At 39.8% G+C, this 22,205-nt stretch overlaps 1 protein-coding gene across 1 annotated transcript in view; it reads right to left on the reverse strand.

The window, feature by feature from the left end:
• The window catches only part of SLC25A26 (solute carrier family 25 member 26), an 86,666-nt gene that overhangs the window by 58,679 nt on the left and 5,782 nt on the right, over positions 1 to 22,205 (reverse strand). The window contains exons 3-5 of the mRNA XM_035903834.1: positions 9,541 to 9,645; positions 8,040 to 8,087; positions 4,914 to 4,973 (exon numbers count right to left, since the gene is read on the reverse strand). Coding sequence (XP_035759727.1) covers positions 4,914 to 4,973; positions 8,040 to 8,087; positions 9,541 to 9,645 — 213 coding nt within the window. The remainder of the gene's footprint in view (positions 1 to 4,913; positions 4,974 to 8,039; positions 8,088 to 9,540; positions 9,646 to 22,205) is intronic.

Consider the following 22,205-nt stretch of genomic DNA (forward strand, 5'->3'; position numbering starts at 1 on the left):
GATAATAGAGAAAGCAAGATGACAGCCACCACTCAGTTTGTGGCTGGAGACTCGCAAGTGCTAAAGGCTCTCAGTCACTGCCAAGCTCAAGGGCAAGCAGAAAGCAGACAGCATGGGCTCTTGGCCCCAGACCAGCCCTGCTCCCCAGAACTCTTGCTGTGCCCTCAGGTCCTGAAGATCATCATCTCTTGTCCAGAGCTGATACTTGCTACTGGTTGAGATAACATCATACAAGGAAATTTCGGAAAAACTTTTGATCTTGGATCACCGATTCTTTTAACTGTACTTCTGGTTTTCAGCAGATGTAGAGAAACTAGGTAATGGCAGCCCAAGTAGAACCACCAGATAATTGCTATTAATACTGACAGCAGTGTGACTCTGCCAGTGGAAGTATTCCACTGTAAAAATCATGTTTTGGTCTACTTCAGGCAAGAATTTCACCCTTGACAGACAGTCCTGTACTTTCAGAAAATTGCTAAATTGCTTCTTGTTCCAGACCAATCACACACATTTAGAGGACTAGTCGCTTCAGAGAGTGAAATACCCTTGACAAGGTATTATTGAAAACAATACCGTATTTTACATGTACATGCATCCATAAGTCTCTTTGTACAGATTTTATATAAACAGATACCGCAGACACATACTTTTTCAGGGTTAGCGAATTACCCGCTTCAGCGCAGACATACAGAAATTCCTTCCCACATGAATAAAACACGGTCTTCACCAGATACAGCCCGGCAACCCTTCAGCCATCAGCAGGATTACTCTACAACTTTGTAAAACAGGAAAGCTAGTCTCCCACTGAGAACTACAGAAAGAATTTAGGTAGACGAAATACAGTTGCCCATAGCGGAATTTAGCTGTGGAATTAAAACTAAAAGTCACCACTAGGCCAAAAATTCAACAAGTTTTTGTTCGATTCTTTCTTTTTTGCTTTTAAACAGTCACAAGCATTAAGGCCACCCAAATTTTACAGAATTAGGCACAACTGTCTAATCCCATTACATGTAGCGGCTTCCCCTGACTTCAGTGTCATGCTATCAGGCTGCAATGACTGAAGATTTGAAGTTATTCCATTAACTCTAATACCCTTAGTTTGCCCTGGAAAGCTTTAAAGATGTTACTCATCCAATGACACTATTAAATAGCTTTTTTTTTAAAAAAAAAAAAATACCCCTTGCAATCACTTACATTTGCTACTTAGTACTTTTACTATTTTAAGCCTTTTCTCCTCCTTTTACAATGAGGACTGTATCTCTTGGTGCCTGTCCTCCCTCTTGTTACAGTCCTACCTTTTCACGAAGGAAAGGGATGTCTTTTGTGTGTTCTCTTTCATGAGGGATTTGCAACCACTTTCTGATCCTTTGTCACAGATAATTTTATTGAGTTGGGGAAACACAGTGGGGAAATTCACGTTCTCCACTGGACATAGCATGTGGAGTGTGCTCCTCAAACCGTTGTGAAACATGTAAAAATCAAAAGCAATGGATGCAAAGAACATAGTCCTTAAGTTATTTAAAATAAAAAAAAACAAAACCCACAAACAAAAACTAACAAAGAAACAAAAATACACCACAGCATGAGGAAAACCAGGACCAAAGTTAGGCATTTTCTTCTTCCCAACTTGTTCTTGCCCAGAGTGTTGCTACTGACCCACAAAACACATTTCTACACCATGAATGCTGCAGAAAACATCACTTGCAAAAATGCTTTAGTAAGCTGCTTAGAGAATGTATGGAAATAGTATCTCTATTTCAAGCATGCAGTAGAATATGCTTCCTGCAAGACTCTGCTTGCATACACGTTCATTTGGAAAGAATCTGCATTATCAAATCACATAAGCCATTTTTCATGCACATTGTTTTCAAAGTGTTTTTCTGTTCAAAGACCCTAGATGCAAGGCTGTAGTTTTCAAAATACAAAAACCCTCTGCATATGTGGAATTCTGTTCATCTGAAGATATCCACTGATGTCAGGCAGATGCAACAATCGTATGCTCCATTGGTAAACTGCAAATTGATGGCAGCAAGGATGGCTGCATTCTGCTTCTAACCAGTATATATGGATACTGCACCTAGCCTGAGGAAAAGAGAGCATTCAACCGGAAGATCTGAGATCATTGTATATGCTCAACAAACACACAAACAAAAAACAAATCAAAAAAACCCCAACAATACCAGACACACGCACACACCTACCCCAAACTTCAACAAGGAATTTGCTTTAGGTCTCTGTCCACCCTGGCCAGTTTATTTGCCATTCAGGCATGTCTCAAAACCTATTTCCCACAACTGGTAAATTAGAAAAAGCAGGGTTATTTTGTGGTCTGTAAAAGTAATTTATAAGCGTTTTTTGAGATCTCCATTTTCATTTCCAAGTACTATTCCAGCGTTCGCAGGGAGAAGGTAATGAGGACAACCTACAACAGCGAAGGACAGTTACTCCTTTTGTCCATTTGTCAGTGTTCCAGGTTATGAGCTAGGATGTGCCTAAGCCCTTATCCCAGAACACGGTCTCCTGCTCTTACTCGACAAGAATTACCTGTAACCCTTATACATATTTCAAAATGAAAATCCCTTGAATATAGATATCTAGAAGGATACAAGTGTACAAGCAATGCAAGATCTGATACAACTCCAGAGATAGGCTTTCCAAGAGAGTACTGTTAAGGGGCGGGAGGAGGAACCAGGACTTATTTTTCAACCTTCCTCCCATTAATCATGTCACAACTTCTACACAATTTTCCACATGGCAGGGACTAGCTAGTTAATCCTTTTTACAGTTCCTATCCCTTTCATGAAACTGTTGTTTTTCTATATAGGGAGAAACACAAGCCAAAGAAATGCTGCTTGGTCAGTAAAAGTCAAAAACCCAGTGTTAGGGATCCTGCCTAGCAAATTCCTGGTTAAACATAACCTATCTAGAATAACAAAAGAAAATAAAGCCAGCTCAGTTTTCCAGAAGGTAACAAAAGACAGATACTGCACATATTTCATTAAGGAGGATGTTTATTTTTCCAAATATTGTATTAAGATAGTGTCCTGTTTGCCTATTTCTATCGACATCTGCTCTGTAATAAATAATGATTGAAGATCAAAGATTTAATTGTGCAAGTAACAGAAAGTATTAGTAACATTCTTTCTGTCCTACAGCAACTGAGATAAACTTAAAAAAACCTTCAACAGCTAGGAGAACAGGATATTTATATAAAGATGTCCTAACAAAAGAAAAGCATGCAAAACTACCTCTAGTGGATAAACAAACTAGGCTCCCTGTTTGCAGACTGTTCCCTATCAAGCTCAGCCCTCAGAGATCCCCTCCCTCAGTCAACAAGGTCAACGCATCTCAGGTGGGTTTCACATCTTTATACAAGCCCTTCTCAGCATCCTTTGTTCACTGACCCTTCAAATTTAGGAAAATGCAGCAGGTGTGCCTTTAAGGCCCATTTTGCTGCTAGCTGCTTTAGATTCCCTCTTCCAGATAGTAAGTCATTTAAGAAGGGGTGGGGGGTGTGTGTTGTAACTCCTTCTTCATCGGCATAGGCTGCACTGCGTATCCTCCATATCCCTTTTGATATACACATTGTAACAGGACACGAGTTCTGCAGCATACATACAAAATTACCTCCTCCTCAAGGAGACTTTATTACTTCTTGGCTTTCTGAGATTGGGAAGAGCCTGAATTTGTTGCCTGTTTGTCACACTGCTGCCATTCATTAATGCAACAGCATACTTTGAACTAGCTGTCCTTCTCCTCCCCAAAATTAATGTAGCATGGAGTGCTCTCTCCCTCCCAAGACAGCAGTAGCTGCCTTTATTCACTTAGGGCTCTGACTTGCATACACTGAAAGGGGAAAATAAAAAAGAAACACCACCAAAAACCAACCAAAAAACCCAAACCAACCCACAACTGTACTAACTTACAAAACTAGGACTCCCAAAAGTGATGATTAGGCCAACTCACTGAAAGTAAGATCAAGAGTGGGTTCAGATTTATCAGTAGCTTGCTTTCAAATTCAGAGCTCTGAGAGGAGTTCTGAAACAACATTGTCAAGTAAAGGATAGTTACCACCTCTACCTAAATGGACGCCGCCACAAGCAGAGAGCCTGAACGGTCTCAGAAAAGTCTGAGAGGCAACACAGAGGACAAGCTTACTCAGGGCTACCTGCACAGCAGAGACTGACATTTGAGAGCGATTCTCAGCCTCCTTGTGAGACATGTGTGAATTATAAAAATCCAGCCATCCTCTGTCCCCTTTGTCTTTAAGGAAGAGTTTAATATTAATTCTAGCTCTTTTGAATCTACTTCTGGGCTAGGGCCCAGTCCATCTGCAATATTTTAAAAAGTGACAGATTAAAAACACACAGAACACCCACTCGGGAGTCACTCAGTTCTTCTAAACTACGGTAACTCACAACGGAAGAGACACGTTAACCGTGGCACTGCTTGTGCGAAGCTGCAACCTGCACACAGATGCACAGAGGGTGAAGTAACTCACTGCACAATGAGCTATTGTACTCAGGGACACCGGTCAAGGCACCTCCTTTTCTTTTGTGTTGTCCTCTCATTCGTAACAATGTCCTTTAAGACATCTGCTAGAGTCCTGTAATGTTAATGGAAATGGAAAAGCTCCAACGGGAACTCGGGGGTTTCTCTCTTTTTCCCATGAACTGAACATTATGGAATTTTAACAGATGTTCTACTTGGTCATAGTTAATAAAGTGAATTATGCAGGAATTAAAAATCTGGCTCCATTTGCTTATATAAGATCTCAGCAGCAAGCTACATTCCCATTAAGAAATTCTAGAGGATTTACAGTGGATTTATAGTCTGCTCCTGCCTTGTTATAAGATGGCTGGAGATTTTACAAATGAACTTGTCTCTGTTGCGGAAAACATGAATAAATTTACCTGTTCATTGACTGTTCTTAGTAGCATGATCCAATTTCCACACCAATACACGCTGGTACACTACAACCATAGGAAAGGACAATTCTCACTTGGATTTGCTTTGGAAATGACATCATGGGAATTCCACATCATTTCACAGCCTCCAATTTCTGTCATTTATTCAAAGTCTCATTCAGCAACCTAATAGCCATGCTCCCACTTTGTGCATTATCACAAAAGGTTTCCTCTTGGAGCACGGATGTCTCTTTCAGGCTTCTAGGGCCAACAGAATGATGCACTGTACCTCACTTCCCCTTTGATTTTAGTATTAGTTCACTGTAACTACATCAAAGGAAGATGTAAAGACCAAAATACAATGAAGATGTGAAAGAAGAGGCACCAAAAAGGTGGTAGGTTAAAGCGTCACAGTCAAAACTTCCAAACATTGAGGTTTGCTCAAAGTTATTTCCAAAACATTAGATATTTAACCTTCTTCTTTCTCTTCTTATATTAATCTGTACAGAAAGTATTCTGATGCGAAGATAAAGGGGATAAATGAAAGAGCATGAATCAAAAATGAAGGATAAAACAACTACCTTGCACCAGAACAGAAGCAGCACAGCAGCTAATGCAAATTACATGGAGTGGAATACAGCTGTCTTGAAAAGATCTGCTATGCTATAGCAAAAAGATGAGGTTTTAACATTGCACTCCCTTTGTAAACAATTGAGCTCATTTTCACTTAAGTCCAAGCAATTGGCAAGCAGATCTCTGTCCAGACATTGAAATCTGCTTTAAGTAACACGCAAAATTTTATCCTGATGCAACAACTAAAATTAACCTTTCTTAAATTCTGGCTCAAACTTTTTGCCACTGCAGGAATATCATCATCTGAAAGCATCAATATTCCTAGCCTCCTCCCATTTTTATTTTTTTTTAAATGAAAAATCATGCATTGAAGCCCCTCTATCCAAAAATCCCACTCTAACTAAACAAAGGGGTTTGTATAAGTAAAGAACCAAAGCATGTAAACAAACTCTGGAAATATAAAAGTCACTGGAATTAAGTATCAGACTATATATGCTATGCAGCTCCCTGGTTGTGTCCAATAATGAATTAATATAGATTTATATTTATCCAAAAATAAAGACTTTCCCTAAAGGAAGAAGTATATGTAAATAGAAGGGAAAATATCCAGGCTTACAGCAGTTCCAGCTGAAGCTTCAGTACGCTGCTCTTACTCGAATGGACATTGCTTTACAATATTTAGCGTCAGAAAATGCAATGGTCTAAACAGGGTGTTAAATTTAAAGATTTTTTGATTTTTTTTTTAAACATCACTTATGATTTGTTTCATTCTGAAGAGAAAGCACATTTCATTTTGTAATAATTTATTTCTCATTCTATTGGACAGATTCTCCCGAAAAGCAATACTTCAACTGAAATCAGTTCTGAAGGATCTTTTATGAATATACATAATGGAGAGGACCCCCATTAAATTTCCAACAAAGTGCTGCCATTTTGAGTAAACAAAGTTATCTCAGCAGGGTCACACACTATGCCATGAATATGGTCTGCAAATTAATTACCACCCTGACATATGTCAAAACAAATTTTAAGGAGAATAACACACAGTACTAACCATGTGTTTTATCTGTTAGTATGCGAAATCTGTATTCAATGGGATCTAAATTTATTCATTTATTCAGAATCCCTCAGAGAAATCAAAATGATTCGTTGGCCTTTTTTGCCCGTCTCCAAATGAAATCTGAGTGAATAACATGTGTTTAGTGAGCCAGAAAATAAGTACAGGACGAAGCTATGGTGGGGGTTACATTTCAGAAAAGCAGGTGTCATCTCTGCACAAATAACTAATTTTTTTAAACACTCAAAACTGCTAAAATAGACTGCAGTGCATTGTCATTTGTCAGCACTTCAAGGAACACTAAATTTGGTATTTCTTATTTTAGGTAATATCCATCTTTATTCCATATTGTAACAAGAGCTGGCTAACATTACTGTCCTAAAAACAGTTTTCAGCATGAAGAAAGGCTTTTAAAAGCAGAGCTATTGAATGAAGGCTTAAAAAGCCTCTGCAACTGGCTTTATTATCAATGACAACACAGCCAACAGATCTGATCCTGTGTTTAAAAAACAAAAGCAGCACAGATCCAAACCTAGTTTACTCAGATGAGTTATATAAGGAGAAGACAAACCCACACATATCACATTGAACACAGTAAGTAAAGAACCCTTCCCAGACAACAGCAGTTTTGTTTTCGTAGGAATCAAACCTCCTCTCTTTAATTTGAGGTACTCATGGTACAACTTCTGCTTTGTTAAAAGATGACCTCCTGGGACCCGATTCTGAAACAGTTTTAAACTAGGTGTTCATCAGTACGTTTTTCTACTGCTTTCATAATCTGCCTTCAGTTCACACAGCATATCAAACACTTCCATGACACTAATCCTGTAATTCACAGTACGTTTATGAAGAGATTTTAGTTTAGGAACTATTTTCCACCAAGCAGGCCAAAATATTTTTAGCTCCTTTTTTTTTTTCCAACAGTTAAGTACTTCTGATTTAGAGTTAAGTAATGCCATCTCACATCTACAGACTGGATGACTAAATGCATTTCTTTCACACGTTAAAAAAAAAAAAAGAGCACAATCCTCCCTATATACAGATGACAGATAATCTCTTGGCATCTGCTGACAAACATATTTAAAGAAAGCCTAAATTTGTCTGTGCCAAACTTGGCCTGATGCCACCAGTTCACCATTGTTGGCATACATACTTCACATGACGCAATCGCAAGCCTTGAGGAAGATTTCAGTACTTTATTTTATGGTTTTCATCATGTTAACATATACATTTCCATCCTTCTACAATCTAGCAGCAACAGGTCGGAGACACAGGATGGTAGATGACTTTTTGCATGTATCATAGATTTTCTTAGTGCACATTATCAGTATTCTATTTAAATCAGAGACTAGTAACTCAGCTAGAATGAAATACGCTAGGATTTAGAGCTTATGGTTAGAGCAATTGATCTCAATTGTACTACTACTTCTTGTTAGAAAACAAAGTGAGGCAAAGGAATTAATTTTTTAAAAAAGGAAGAAAGAGAAAGACAAATGTTTTACCTCTCTTAATACTGTGCTTTTATAACCCCGATAAAGTCCTTGAATACCCTGTAAACAACAAAAGAAAGCATCAGCTATAGAGAATTAGTTTGCCAAAGGCCACAATTTATCGGTGATTACAAGGCAAGCATTACAGCCCTACTGAGTGTCGGACCTTAACTTCTTGCAAATTGATTATATAGATTATAACATTGTATACTGTATTCCATGATTTACATTGCTGGAGGGTTTTATGTTCATTTCAAAGATCATTTAACCACTGTTCAGAATAATCAGTTATAGAGAAGAAAATATACCTTAGAGTTAAAATTAAAAGGGTGATAAGACACAGAAACACATTACCGCAAACTCTACTTGCCCAATATTTTGGTCTAGAAGTATCCACTCTCCTGTAAATATTTTGAAACTACTCCTCTTCTGTTTACATAGCCCATGCAAAACAAACCCATAGGATGACAGCTTCCTATGTCCACCTTCTTAGCCTTGATCCAGAGCATTTATCAAGACAAATATTTTGTATTTTTAACCAGCTGACAACATTCAAAACAATTAAAATTTTCTTTTATAAGTGCATATCAAAATTATGTCTAATATCTTATAGGACAGTTTATTCCATTGTTTAGCAAGTCTTATGGTTCTCTGGCCAGCTACAAAAAGGTAAAAAACAGTTTCGAGAGCACCAGCTTTTAGAGCAGATGACCAAATCACAGAACGAAGTTCCAGGGACCCTCTTGTACAGGGTTATCACAATAGTTTTCCTTTACAAGGAAATAAAAATCAAGTGGATCATTTAAAGGTCATATTTATGTCTTCCTTTTCCTGGCTTTTATACATGGAAACGTGTATAATATTTTTTCCCCCCACAGTGTTTTCAGAAGCCACTTTCTCTTATGAAATACAACTTGAAAAACACCCCTTGTGAGACTCAATGAAAACAGTGGTGAACAGGTTTTTACAGGAAGGAACAGTATTACTACTGAAAAGAATGACAAAAGCCCTAAGTTTTCAAAAGTTACCAGTACTGGATGAGCACTCATTTCCAGAGCTCCTACAGAGCCTCTCTGAAATGGCGCCTTTAGGACAATCCCCTCCAAAGCCCGCTTCAAAAACTGGAAGCCATTCAGCAAACTCTAGATACAGAGACTCTATGCCCTGTTGTCCCAGACAAGGACTGTTTGCATAAATACAAGCAGAGCTTTGGAGACTGGAAAGCTGAATCTCTTTCCTTTTTTTTTTTTTTTTTTTTTAAATGTAGGTACCCTACGTAAAAAGAGGAGGAAAGAGTTGTTTAGAGCATGCATGTAAGTGCATGCACATGGGGGACGTGGGGGTTTGGTTTCCTTAAACGTAACATGTCAATCACTTCTAGCAACAAAAAAATAGATGGGAAAGTGCTGGGAGAGCACAGAACTGGAATCAAGCTGTACGAATGCTTCTGGACATGTATGGCACTGAGTGGGAAGAACGATGCAACTTCTTTGACATTTTGCTCTGAACTCACCTCATGATACAAAGTGCGGGAGAGAATCCGGAGGGTACTTGAGGAAGGAGAAACCTGGGCCCTTTGCTTGACAACCTCAGATGGAACCCGTATGAGGCAAGCAACCTGCAAAAGAACCATACATTCAGAGAGCAATTCCTTTTGCTGCCTTACTCTTCCTATAGCTGACACATTTAAAGATTATTCCAAGTACAGAAACCTGAGAAACAAGGAAATATTTTTTGTAATTGAACTTAGAAGCTGTTTATGAGCAGTTTATGTATTTGCTCTGAGCTCTGTACTTTCTGAACACAAAGCTGTACTCACAGAAAAATGGAAGTACTCTTGAAATTTTTAACTTCCAAACCAGAAGTAGATTTGGGTAGGTAAAATCACCAATGAAACCAAAATTTTGAAGCCATCTTGTCTTTTGGCAGCCACAGGAATTTTTCCCCCCACCTTCACAGATCTAAACTGGAGAGTCAGGACTTGAAGAACAACAAACTTCTTTCCAAGGTAGTTCCTTTGTGCCCTCTAGTGACTGACAGCAAGAGACACTCCAGTTAGGTTTAGATGCACACAATATATTCAAGGTTTGCCTTAAAACACACACACTGGATTTCACTCAAGGTGAAGCATTGGATTGATTCTTTCCTACGCAATGAATTTACTAGGCAAAAAAGGCCCTGGCAGCTGGATGTACTAGTGTGCCGCCACAAAGCTCCAGCTTTTCTGAAAAAGCCAGACCTGCTTTTAAAATGCTCACCTGCCGCTACAGCTTCAGGTAGAAGTTAAACTTACGTGCACATAATTTTGAGCAATGAGGATCCTGAAGTGTCAGCGAGTTACAAGCTTCTCATCTCTAGAAAATGCGTGTATATCAGCACTTAAACTTTCAAGAAGAGTCTGTGTTCAGTTGGCCCAAGAGATACTTAAAACAGTGCTGGGACTGGTAGCAAAACATGGGCGACACCACAGACCCTCACCAGATTTTTAGCCTTTCTCAGTCCCATCCTGTGCCAGGCTCAGGATCACACTGATGAACCTGATCCCTAGATGTAAAGGTGATCACCTTCACGTCAAGATCAACCTAGGTGAAAGCTGTCCATCTGAAGTGGCAAACCAAGCTGCTAACTCAGAAACCCACACATGCCAAAGAAAGTTCAAGAATTCAATGCCAGATGGCACAGAGACAGTAACTTGAGCGGTCATTTGTGGGTAACACCCTACAAGGTTTAAGTTCCATTTTCACAAAGAGACCAAGAAAAATTCCGTTATTGTGTTACATTCCTACAAGTTTACCAGACAACAATATCCAAAAGTCATTACAAACAGATCTAACTCCATATGCTCTTCAATTCTCAGGGTCAAAAATAACAAGTGACCCCAATCTGTCAAGAAAATAAGAACTGTCAAGTTTTTTGATAGTTCAGCATAAATATTTATAGAACTTCATGCTTCATAACACTCCACGTCCTTATATTAGCTTTTTATTCCTTAAAAATACGGAAGCAGGAGGAAAGCTTTAAAAAGCCTCGGATGAAAACAGTCTAGTCAATCAAGACCAGACAAAGAACGCAGCGTGGCTTCCTGACATCTGGGGTGCTACAGTTTTGGCAGGAGAAGGGTGGCTACAAAGTAATGTCTCCATTTCCCCAGGACTACTTGGGGTGCATTTCATTTCGAATTAACTTTGATGTTTCTCCCATTTGAATTTGCGCTTACAAGGGAATCTGTGGCTGCACACGAACAAAAACAGTGATTACATTGTGCTGTTATGAAAGGAAATAAAGGCTCGTGTCACTCGGGCTGCGCTGTCAGATTGGCTCCACAGGGCACTTCTGGTACTAAAAAAGCCACGAGCTGCAACTGCCAACATCAGACTGAACAGTGACATTTTCACTGTGCACCTGAACTTACAACATATTACCTTATTTGTTCTTACATGTGTACCTTGCTATCAATAACAATCCAAGCAGTCTTTTGATGTCAGTCAAACACAGGTCTCTAAAGGGAAGTATGCAAGATTAAGTTCACACGTGTCTTATTAGCCCACAACGTTACAAAAAGCAACAACCTGGGATAGATTGGTGCAGAAAAATCTCAAATCTATTATGCTCAGATCTCAACCACTGCAGTGCCTTCCAGGTAACACTGCCAAAGTTAAAAGAACACAACACACATCTCCACCATTTGCTTTCCTAGCTAAATCTGTTCAAACAGCACCAGTATGACAATACTGCACCAAGAGAATTCACACTTAAATTTTCAGACATCTGAAACCTATAAGCAAATTTCACGAGCAAAGGTGAAAGATGTAATTGCGTGGCTGCTCTGCAGTAACTGTCCACACATATGCTTCTACCTGCATCGACTACTAAATAAATAGACATGGAAGACAGACAACAACGTGACCTCACATGGTGGGAGCCCATTCACCTCCCTAATCATCAGGATCCCAGGAAGAAATTGCTTTTTAATCTCTGGTCTGTTCACATAGATGTAGCCTGTTGCTTGCCACAGAAGAACACAATACAGCCTGCCAGACTTGGGCCATTCCCGGTGCATCCTACCAGTTTTGGAAATGACCCTGTGACAAAGTAGCTCTCTGTCAAACATCTGCATAGCCAGCCACGGAGAGGGCACAGCAGTGGGCCCTCAGCTTCCTCAGCCAACATCATCAGACAACAGCATCCTGTTGATAGGGGCCATGCTCATTTTTCCAAGCAAGCTCTGGAACCAGGAGTTATTCCCATGTATTGATGGGAGCAGAAAGACAGAATCAAGATCCTACAGATGAAGTTCAGGGGAAAAATGGGTGCAGCCCTATAAGTTTGCTCCTTATTTACCAGGTCAGGTAATACAACTCTCCAGTTTTCAGACTCCCTACCCCATGTCAATGCACATGTATACATACCATAAGGGCAGGAAGACCATAACACTGAAACGTAATGCTGAAGGATTTTTAGATTTAAGCTTTAACAAAACCCAATTTTATAGCTATAAGCAAAACTATTATTAGTTTACAGAGCAGGTACACAGAAATGACAATATTAGCACCTATTATCTTCCTAGCCTTTTAATACTATAACCACTTCTGAACAAAAGAGTACTGAGTTACAAAAACCTTGGTTTAAATCATTATCAAAGGGTGACTCCAGCATTTAGACGCAAACCTAAGCGCATTTTTAATTTACTGACTTGCATTAGCCAGTTAGGCACAAAAGCTAAAAATAAGACTATTTTGTTAACATTTATCTATGTATTGCTACGACAGTATATCTTCCAATTAAATGAAGGTAATTTTTTTCCCCCGTCACTTCAGGGAAAAGTGTTTTAACTTTTGGATACTCCTTGCGTGCATCAATGCTGCCATCTCCTGGTCGGATTCACGTTGGAACCAGACTTTCCAGGTTCTTCTGACTGATGCCTCGACTCATCATTAAAAATGACCAGTACAATTAGTCTCAAAAGTGTCTTAAAAGTCACCACAAAGCCTCTTTATATATACTGATTTAAACAGTTTGTTTCAGTATATCTGAAACCTGTTCCTACATGGCTGTAGCTAACAGAAAATAAGATCTGCTGCGAACAGCACCAGGAACCTGCACAAAGCCTTTTGCATGGGTTCACCTAAATTTATCAGAAACACCTTATCTTAAATCACTAACTTCTGCATAGAGGCCAATCTTACTTAAAGCTGGAGCAGCTGTTCAAAATTATGCAGTATTCACCTAATTGATCAGCACAAGGGTACGGAGCGTTTTTCTCTAGACAATAGCACAGGACACATAATAAAAAAGGACGAAGAGGGAATAGCCCTGCTTACAAGGGGGTTTGGTGCAAGTAGGTCATCCAGGCCTTGATCATTCAATAGCCAGGGAACTGTAAAAGCTGGAAGATATACACAGTTCACTGCTCATCCAGGGAAACCAACAGCAAACACAGCCTACTGTCAAAATGGCTGAAGAAAACTTCCAAACAAAAGGAGATATTTTTTTTTAAAAATGATTTTGTGGTTAACATGACAAAGAATCTCAAGTAGCTGGTCGGACCAGAAAGAACCCATTGCATTGCCACTGCAGATTCTGGAGTAAGCACTTATCTGCAAGCCACCATGACACCACTTCCAATTCACCAGCAGGCCCTCGCTCCTCTATCCAGTATGTTCTGGCCTTTAGGCAAAACCAAAGATAAGATAATGACAACATCTGTAGAAAAGCGCACAACTCCTCCTGGTCTTCAGGGCTACGTTATTAACCAAATATTAACATATCCCATTTAGATTAACATCCTTCTGCTTCCGTCCTTCGTGCTCCAGGGTGACCACTTTCTGCATGACCGGCTTTGTAGGATTTAGTAGCAAATCTAAGATAACACATGCTTTTTCTTTTAGGCACCTATACTACAGTTTGACCACTAACCTTGCAGGCATGATCTGGGCAGGAGATGCATCCAAAAACATTTGAAAAAGGACAGAATAGGTGTTACAATTGCTATTAAGGGCTTATGCTGGGTATTTAAATTGGGTTGACGCACAGCAGGTTTTCCTCAGAACTGGGGACGCAGCTGGTACAACACTATTCACAGCTTTGTACCTCTAAAGAGAGAAGCTCGAGAAAGCTTTACCTTACATAGCCTGGCATGCACCTTGCACCGCTGACGATCTGACTCACACTCTTAAAAGCTCCCACAACCATACGGTCTGAGCATTTCTTATTCTTTAATAAGAGACAGATATTATCCATGCAGGCTACTGAAGGGCAAAGACTAAGAGCCAATTCTGTTAAGATGCTGGCACCTGATGTGCTCCTGGTAACAATCTGATCTACCCTCTGCACTAACATGGGATTAGATGAAGATCAAGACCAAATTTTTCCACTTAGTAATTACCCAGCCATTCTGCTCTAAGGCAGGAGAAGAGTAGTGTGACAGAGAACTGTTCTGCAATACGTTAGTGGATGGCAATTTAGGAACCTGTGCTCAGAGACTCCGAGCAAGTCTCTGGCTTGCACATCTAAGCTTGCTTTGAAAACTGGGTACAGAAACACGTGGTGAACTCCAGAAAAACTTTTCTGTGTTACAGCTTTAAACACTGTTTTTCTAAAGGATTTTAAATTTCCTGAGCAGGAGGTTAGTTTTAATGACTTTATCTAAGTAGGCTGGGAAGATTTAATTGATGTTCAACATATAATTTAATACTTCATAGAGAATTAAAGGAACATAACCGGGGAGAGTTACTCTTAAGTGTCATTTGCCTAAGTTTATTCTTAATCAAATAAGAATTTAATTTATGACACTATAAAACTTTGTATCCAGAGAGCAGAGATTTTAAACTTCACAATACCTGTGCAAGATAACTCACTAATCCATTCAGGAGAAAAAGCTGCTGCACAAAAATGACAACAAAGAGGCTATGACTTATCAAAGGACATATGTTTAGGCTGCAGTCAATCTGGCAACAAAATTCTAATCCCTCACCCCGTTCTTGAAGGTCAGAAGGATTGCCTGCTCCAACATAACATAGAAAGAGCAAGAAAAACGGAGCAACCCTAAAACCGCATTCAAAGAGAAGAAGCAATAAAGATGATTTTGGTGTTCTGGGGTGTTTGGTTTGGGGTTTTTTGGGGATTTTTTGGTTTGTTTTTTTGTTTGGTTTTTTTGTTGTTTTTTTTTTTTTTTAAGTGCACTCTGCATTAGCCCTGGCTGCAATCCTGCAGACAAAGGCTACCTAATAACTCAGGTTTGTTTTGTTGTTGTTTGTTTGGGTTTTTTTATATTAAAAATGCTGCTTCCCAAAATAGGTTAATAAATATGACATAACCTGAGCACGTCATTTTCTGTGTCAGATGCTCCTTTTTAAGTAGGAAGGTACTATTTTTTATCTGAAACATGAAAAGTGTCCTTTCCATTCCTCACATAACTGAATGATTAAAATAACAGGCAAGTCTAAAATTAAGAGATCTTAAATGGCATTGATTTCCTTTGGATCCTGAAAAAGAAGGGGAAATTTCCCTCTTGGTTCAAGTTAGAGGCTCTCAACAATCCTGAAATTCAGCGCTGCAGAATTCCATGCCTCTCCAAACTCTGTAAGTTTCCATTTGGTTCTTCAGATCTCATTAGGATTCCCCTCTCCAATACAAGAGAAAAAAAAATTAACTTTTTCGATGTTATATAATGACATTAGCAAAGTATTTCATCCTCCAAATATTTATTTCTGAACTCTGGTCACAACTCTTGGATTGGGAGTATTAGGTGGTGGGGGAGGTGGGGAGCATGAGATGTATTTGTAGACAGGAGACGAACTGCCTAACCCTTTCCACCACCAGGAAAATTAACAGAAAAGTGGAGAAACGTGAAGTAGGCATTTGTCATTTGGTTTCACATTTTCTTTGAACAGAGAAGCCTGAACTGCTACAATCACAGACCCGTAACAGTTCAAACACCAATAAACCTTCATCTAAATAATTGCTGCCCTTTTGACCAAGACAGAACAAAAATATAAGTCTCTATGGTCTGTGATTTGCTGTGGATCACAGCTCAAATTGTGAGCAAGTCCTTCCACAGGTGCTTGCCAGCAGGCTGTGCTACCTGCTAAAAAGCACAACTGAAGAGGAGAATTGAAGCATTAACCCCTATTTTAATGAGGAAACTGTCTCCAGGGATGACAGGAACTGCCCATGGTATGTACTGTCCACTATCAGTTTCTACTTTAAATGCCAGCTCTAGAAAAAAGTGTTCATCTTCAGAATAAAATCTGAGAATATGCTAATCTTATTTTCCCCTCCCACACTCAAGCACAGCACAGATGGGAGTTTCCAGCACATTCAGTATGCTTCAGCAAATTCAGTCCTGTGCAAGGCTGCTGGGGTCATGAACAGGTGACTCCAGTCCTAATTTAAACCCCACAGAGAGAGCAAGTTTTGGCTAATGGGCTCTGGATGGGAAAGTTTAGACAATGCCAAGCTCTTTGTCCCATCTTTTCTTTTGACTGACACAATAGGGCCTTCATTAATTTAACTGCAGCTCCCTGTATGCTGGCAGGAAACATTTCTTCAAAGAGCAATCTCACTCAGCAAGATCCCTCAGATCTCAGCACTTACCAGAGCTTAAAAACATACTATTTCAGAGATGAGACCATTCAGAGGGACTGAATGTCACAAGCATTTGGAAAACCAGAGCTTTTGCACAAACTTTTCAACTTCCTTCAAGTTTCTGCCTTAGATGACTCCACCTGGAACATGCAGAGCTGTTTTGCAGAGTGTTATTTCATCCAGTCATTGTCAAACCCAAGTCAGCTCCTTATTATTGCTTTCCAGACCTCCCTTCTTCCTGCTCCAGAGCATCATCTGCTCCTCCACACACTTCTCCCTTCACAATGGCCATCCTGGCTGAGCCTTTTCACCACAGCTGCCCGAGGTCCTCAGCTGGCTCCTTGTCCATCACCTTGTAGCCCTCCCAAAACAGGCTTCTGCCCCTCTCTCAGATTTCCTTCCCCACACATGGCTCTTCAGTGGCCCAGCTACATGCCCTACAACTCTTGCTGTAGGCTCCCTGCCTATCTCTCCATCAGCCATGACAGGTACACCTCGGAAAGCTTTTGTGGTCAAAAAGTGGAAATTTGTGCTGAGCGCTCTTCACAGCAAGGAGCAACTGTTACCCCAATTATATCAGTTAACAGGCAAAGAACAGGGAAAGTCTGTGAAGCTGACAAAGCTTGAACTAAACAGTTCTTTACAGAAGTACTTCTCACTGCAGATGTTTTGAAAGTTTGTGCTTTGCATAACAAAATTGGTCTTTCAAAGTTTAATCAGTATAAAGTTTTGTTTCCTTCTTAAAGCTAAACCTAAAAATTACCGAAAGTGGCCTGCTGTTACGCACATCTCTTTTGTACTCAGGCACAGACTTAGTGCCGCACAGATTTTGAAGTTCCTCAGTGCAGTCACAAGCAGTCGGTTTAAACTCAAGTGGCAAAATCAGACAGCTGAATAGCTTTAAAAAAAATCCTGGTTGATGCTTGAATCATAAATTCTGCCACATTTAAACACAGAAAGTCTTAAAGCTGAGGAAGAGTCGACCCTTAATTCAATCTACAGAATTGCCTGCATGATCCAATCCATCCCAGCAACTCTTTGACGAGTGAGAGTCTGTTAAACTTATTTTAAAAGGCTTAAGAAACTAATCACATCCACCAGCCAAACTGTTCTTTCAGCAAAAGTAGCATGGTGCATCTCATCCAGCATAAAACTGTTTCCAAGGAGCCAAGTGGGGTCAGGCTGTGTTACAGGAGGACAAATGTTAATGAGATTCCAGGCAAGAGAACACAGGCAATATTTTCTGAAAACATATTAAGTCTCCTGTTGAAAGATGACTAGTATTTTACAGTTTGCTCAGTCTCTTGGGATTACATTGGCCCAAAACACGGAAATTTCAACTACATATTTTATCAAGTATTTTCCTTTAATTGATCCCTTACTCTTTCCTACAGCCTTTTCGCTTAAAGAATTACAGGCTTGTCCACATATGGAGCTATTCAGAAATCATTATTCCTGAAAAACCCTGTACAGAATCTTACTTTGGAATAAACTTAAACTATCTCAAACATTTCCAAAGCTGACTCTAGCAGAATATGTTGCAAGCCAGGAAATCCATCAGGAAATACTTCTAAATTATTTATTTCTCACTTACACTCTTTAACCCAAATTAGCTTTCCTCTATAAACACTGTGAGCTACAAATATTTCTAAGTCAGCTGAATATCAGCCCTAGGATTGAAAGTAAAGATATGACAACCATCAAGCTTCTACTCTATACTGCAGTGTCCTCTAAGCCCCGATTGAGTAGATAACAGAAAGCAATCTAGGAAGGTCAGCTGATTAAGAAGTAGTAATACATGGAGGTAACATGGAACATACAAGAGAAGATCAGCGTGGGTGGCTGGTTACGTGTTTGACAGTTCTTAATTTGCTGTTTCAGCCTTTAATTGTATGATGAATTTGTTGGCAGCATTTGTGGATTCATGCCTCCATTCATCTTTATTTACAAGCAATTTCCAGCTGCAGCTGTAATTTGAGTTTCCATCCACTCTAACTGTGCTCCTTCTCCACTAGCTCTTAATGGCAGCAGTCTCACCTTCACAACCATCTTCCAAACACTGCTCAGCTATGCTTCTGCATAAAGATTTGGCAAAAATCCTGCAGCATCTGTACTGCAGACCTGACCTCACCTAGATTAATTTATGAATATTTCAAAATCCACCATGATTAATTCAAAAGACCACCTACGTTGCTGCACTCCCCACCATTGCTCATCTCGCCAGGGTCAGCACGTTCCCCTTCTCAATGCCTATATGCAGCCACATATGCACAGCACAAGAGACAGTCACACCCAAAATGACAGGCACTGATCAATGCAAATAGCAAAAAAAAAAAGCTGTGGAAGAGGTTCCATCGAACTTTGACTGCTGTCATCCTTTGGATACTACTTTGAATACTACGGTCTGCCAGCCTGTACTATACTGGTTGAGAGGAGATACGATGCAAAGTGGAAGATGAGGCTTTTTGTTTTTAAAAAGTTTTGTCCTTTTCTTAGTTCAGTTCTTAGAAAAGGTTAAAAATTCAAAGCCATTAGCCCAAAGTCTAGGCACAATAAGTGCTAAATCACCTCTTTGTTGCAACAGATTATTATTGATTTAGAAGCAACTCTCCCTAAAGCACCCAACCTGCCTGTTGAACTTAAAAGCCACATCTTCCAACACACAAATCTTGGACTTTCAAATAGCCAAAATCGTAACTCCATGTCTGATGTGAGTGGCTGTTTCACCTCTGTTAGATCAGACTCCTACAAACCAATCTTCTAGGGCTTACAATGCTGCAAAGCCTTGACCGAATATCCAGCTGGAGTTTCTTTAATGACATTACTCTGTGGATTTGTTTGACTCATGCTTCTGCCTTTTCCTCAGAACAGGCATTAATAGCAACTTTCTTCTCTGACCTAGCCAGTTACTCTCATCGAATTCATACCAATACACTTTTGGAGATTGCTGTTCTTCTATTAAACTGAAACTAGTTAACTGTTTCAAAAAGATAATGCACAGGGCAGAGGGAAGAAGGGGCTGATCCATGGACAGACAACACGATGTTGTCTATCACATCTAAAACGCCTATTTTTCCAGAAAAAAAGAGAAACCTAAAATAATCTAAAACATGCACTTTCCTCTTTATTTGAATTAAAAGCACACTCAAAACGTCATTCTACAGAATTGCAATTTCTAAACTGTAAACTTGCTTGCATTTGGGCTTGCTTCTTCTAAGAAACAAGTTAGGACTAGTAGAGAAAGCTATCTGAATTCCCCAGAAAGATAATTCCTGCATTAAGAAGCTTTTCTATTTGACACATCCCAACAGCAGATAAAAAAATTCCCAAGTTATTAATACTGAGGGTCAGATGCTAATCACAGATCAACCACACACTTTGCTCTTATCACAAAAGTATCTTAAGTGGCAACACACTGGAATACACAAGTGAGCTTGGAATTTCACCTTGAAATACTTGTCCTCACCTTGCCCTGTGGAGCCACATGAGGTGACAATGTCACACCATCCGCCTACTTATTTAAGCTAAAATGAGGCAGTGAAATGAATGTCCAACTGCATTTCCATGTTTTAGCTGTTGCTCTCTTGAGCACGTTTCCCCTGCTACTTGATTTAGCTTATGTGAATTATGACAAGTTAGCCATTCTCATCCCATCTCCCCAGTGAAGTGACAAAACTTTTGGAAGTTTCAGTTCAAGTTGATTCAATATCCCTCCTTTCTCAAATTTTGGAAAAGAGTTAAGTGAGAGGCTATGCCAAAATCCTCCTTGCTGAGGAGAGCCAAGCCTATCATCTTCAAACAGAGCAGTTCCTACCTAACCATTCAGAGCTGTCTCAGAACACCACTGCCATGGCTTCCACCTTTTCTCACGAGGTTCATTCTCCATCAAAGCCTAGCAGGTAGCCCGAGATTTGGCATTCTTGCAGCCAGACCAGAAACACCTTTCTAGACCCATGAGCTTGTCCAGCATGGACATTCAACTCAAAGGACCACACTGCAGAGACACTGAAGCAGGATGAAAACAAGTCAGATGAGGAACCTAAAGTATCATGGCTACATCAGCTTAAAAATTTAACAGGACAAACGAATGCAGGCACAGTGTCACTAACATGACTAGGCAGCTTTCAGGATCTGAGTTACTCTCTGTCTGGTGCTATGGCATAGTCTGTAGACACACCACTTCATTGCAAGTAACCTGGGACCTTACAGACTTGGGGATGCACTGCACAGTGTCAACACATCTCCAGCCCTGTAATCATAAATACTCTGCAAATTTACACAAGGACAAAAGCAGCTCAATAATTTCAGCTGGTAATCTACTTCCTGAGCATGGCCATTACCGCTAGTTCCCAAAAGAACTGGACATCTACCTCCCATCCTGGTCCTCAGTCCTCCCCCACACTTCCTCTTACAAGTGAGTTGAAAGTCAGGTCGCTTGCTTTCCTACAGAGCGGGAGGGAGGACATCACCAAAAATAGCCAATGAAAAATGAAAGAAGATGTCAGAAAGATAAGACTGAACCTGATATTTACAAGCAACAGCCCAAAACTTTCACTAAATATCTTGCAAAGCTCAGATCGTAACCATAACAATATCTAAATATTAGATGGAAAAGGCTGTTGTCAGCTAGCTTCTCTAGAACATGATTCAAACGACTTCATTCTCACCTCCACGGAAAAGCCAGCAGGATGCAAAATTAACTGTGCTGAATCCAACCACTTTGGCACTCATGAAGGAAACCTCATCGGTCAAACTGGGACAGTCTTAAACTTGTCCCATAAAACTATGTTTGCAGGAGGCTGGCGGAGGAGGCCCAGAGGGAGACTTCTCTTTATCAAAGTTTCTTGTAATTAATAGTATACACTGTCATATTAAACTGACGTAAAAAATTCTGTACAAATCAATCTGGAGCTGTACAATTAACTCTGGATCTGCAAGACACACCTGGTTACTATTTAAAATGGGCACCAAGAGGTTAAAAATACTGCTCCTTCTCAGAGTTACTTACAGCGCCTTAGAATATTAAAAGTAAAATTTTAGAACATCTGGTTTTCCTTTCCACTCCCTATGATATCATGTTTTCCAAGCACATTTGGCAGCTCACTGTAACGATACAGGCAGACTAAACATACAGGGCAATGTAGAGATGAAAAATTCCAAAGCCCTGGATGTAGTAAGCGTGTTTCGTATCTCCAAAGTTCAGTTACACAAGTGGTATAATAAAGGTTTTCCCCCCCTTGGTAACTCATGTATTCTTCAACCTTCTTCTTCCTTGATGAGATGATACACCATGTATCTGCCCTCTGGAGTTTTGGCTGTGTCTTTGTAAGTAATTTTTCATGTACTATGGGATATTCAGAGTCCCTATACAGCAAAATTCAGTTATAGGAAAAAATAGTTATGTTTAACAGGGTCGGATTTTGTATGTACTTTTCTTTATCTCTCTCTGGGAGAGGAGATTAGCCTTCTATATTCCTCCTGCCTAAAAGGAAAGGGGAAAAAAAAACCAAACAAACAACAAACCGAAAACTAAACACACCCCACACTACAGCCACTGCCCTTTTACTGCTTGGTTTTGCACACCTCCTAGCC

This window comes from Egretta garzetta, unplaced genomic scaffold (assembly GCF_000687185.1).
Source record: "Egretta garzetta isolate BGI_Z169 unplaced genomic scaffold, ASM68718v1 scaffold91, whole genome shotgun sequence".
NCBI lineage: Eukaryota > Metazoa > Chordata > Aves > Pelecaniformes > Ardeidae > Egretta > Egretta garzetta.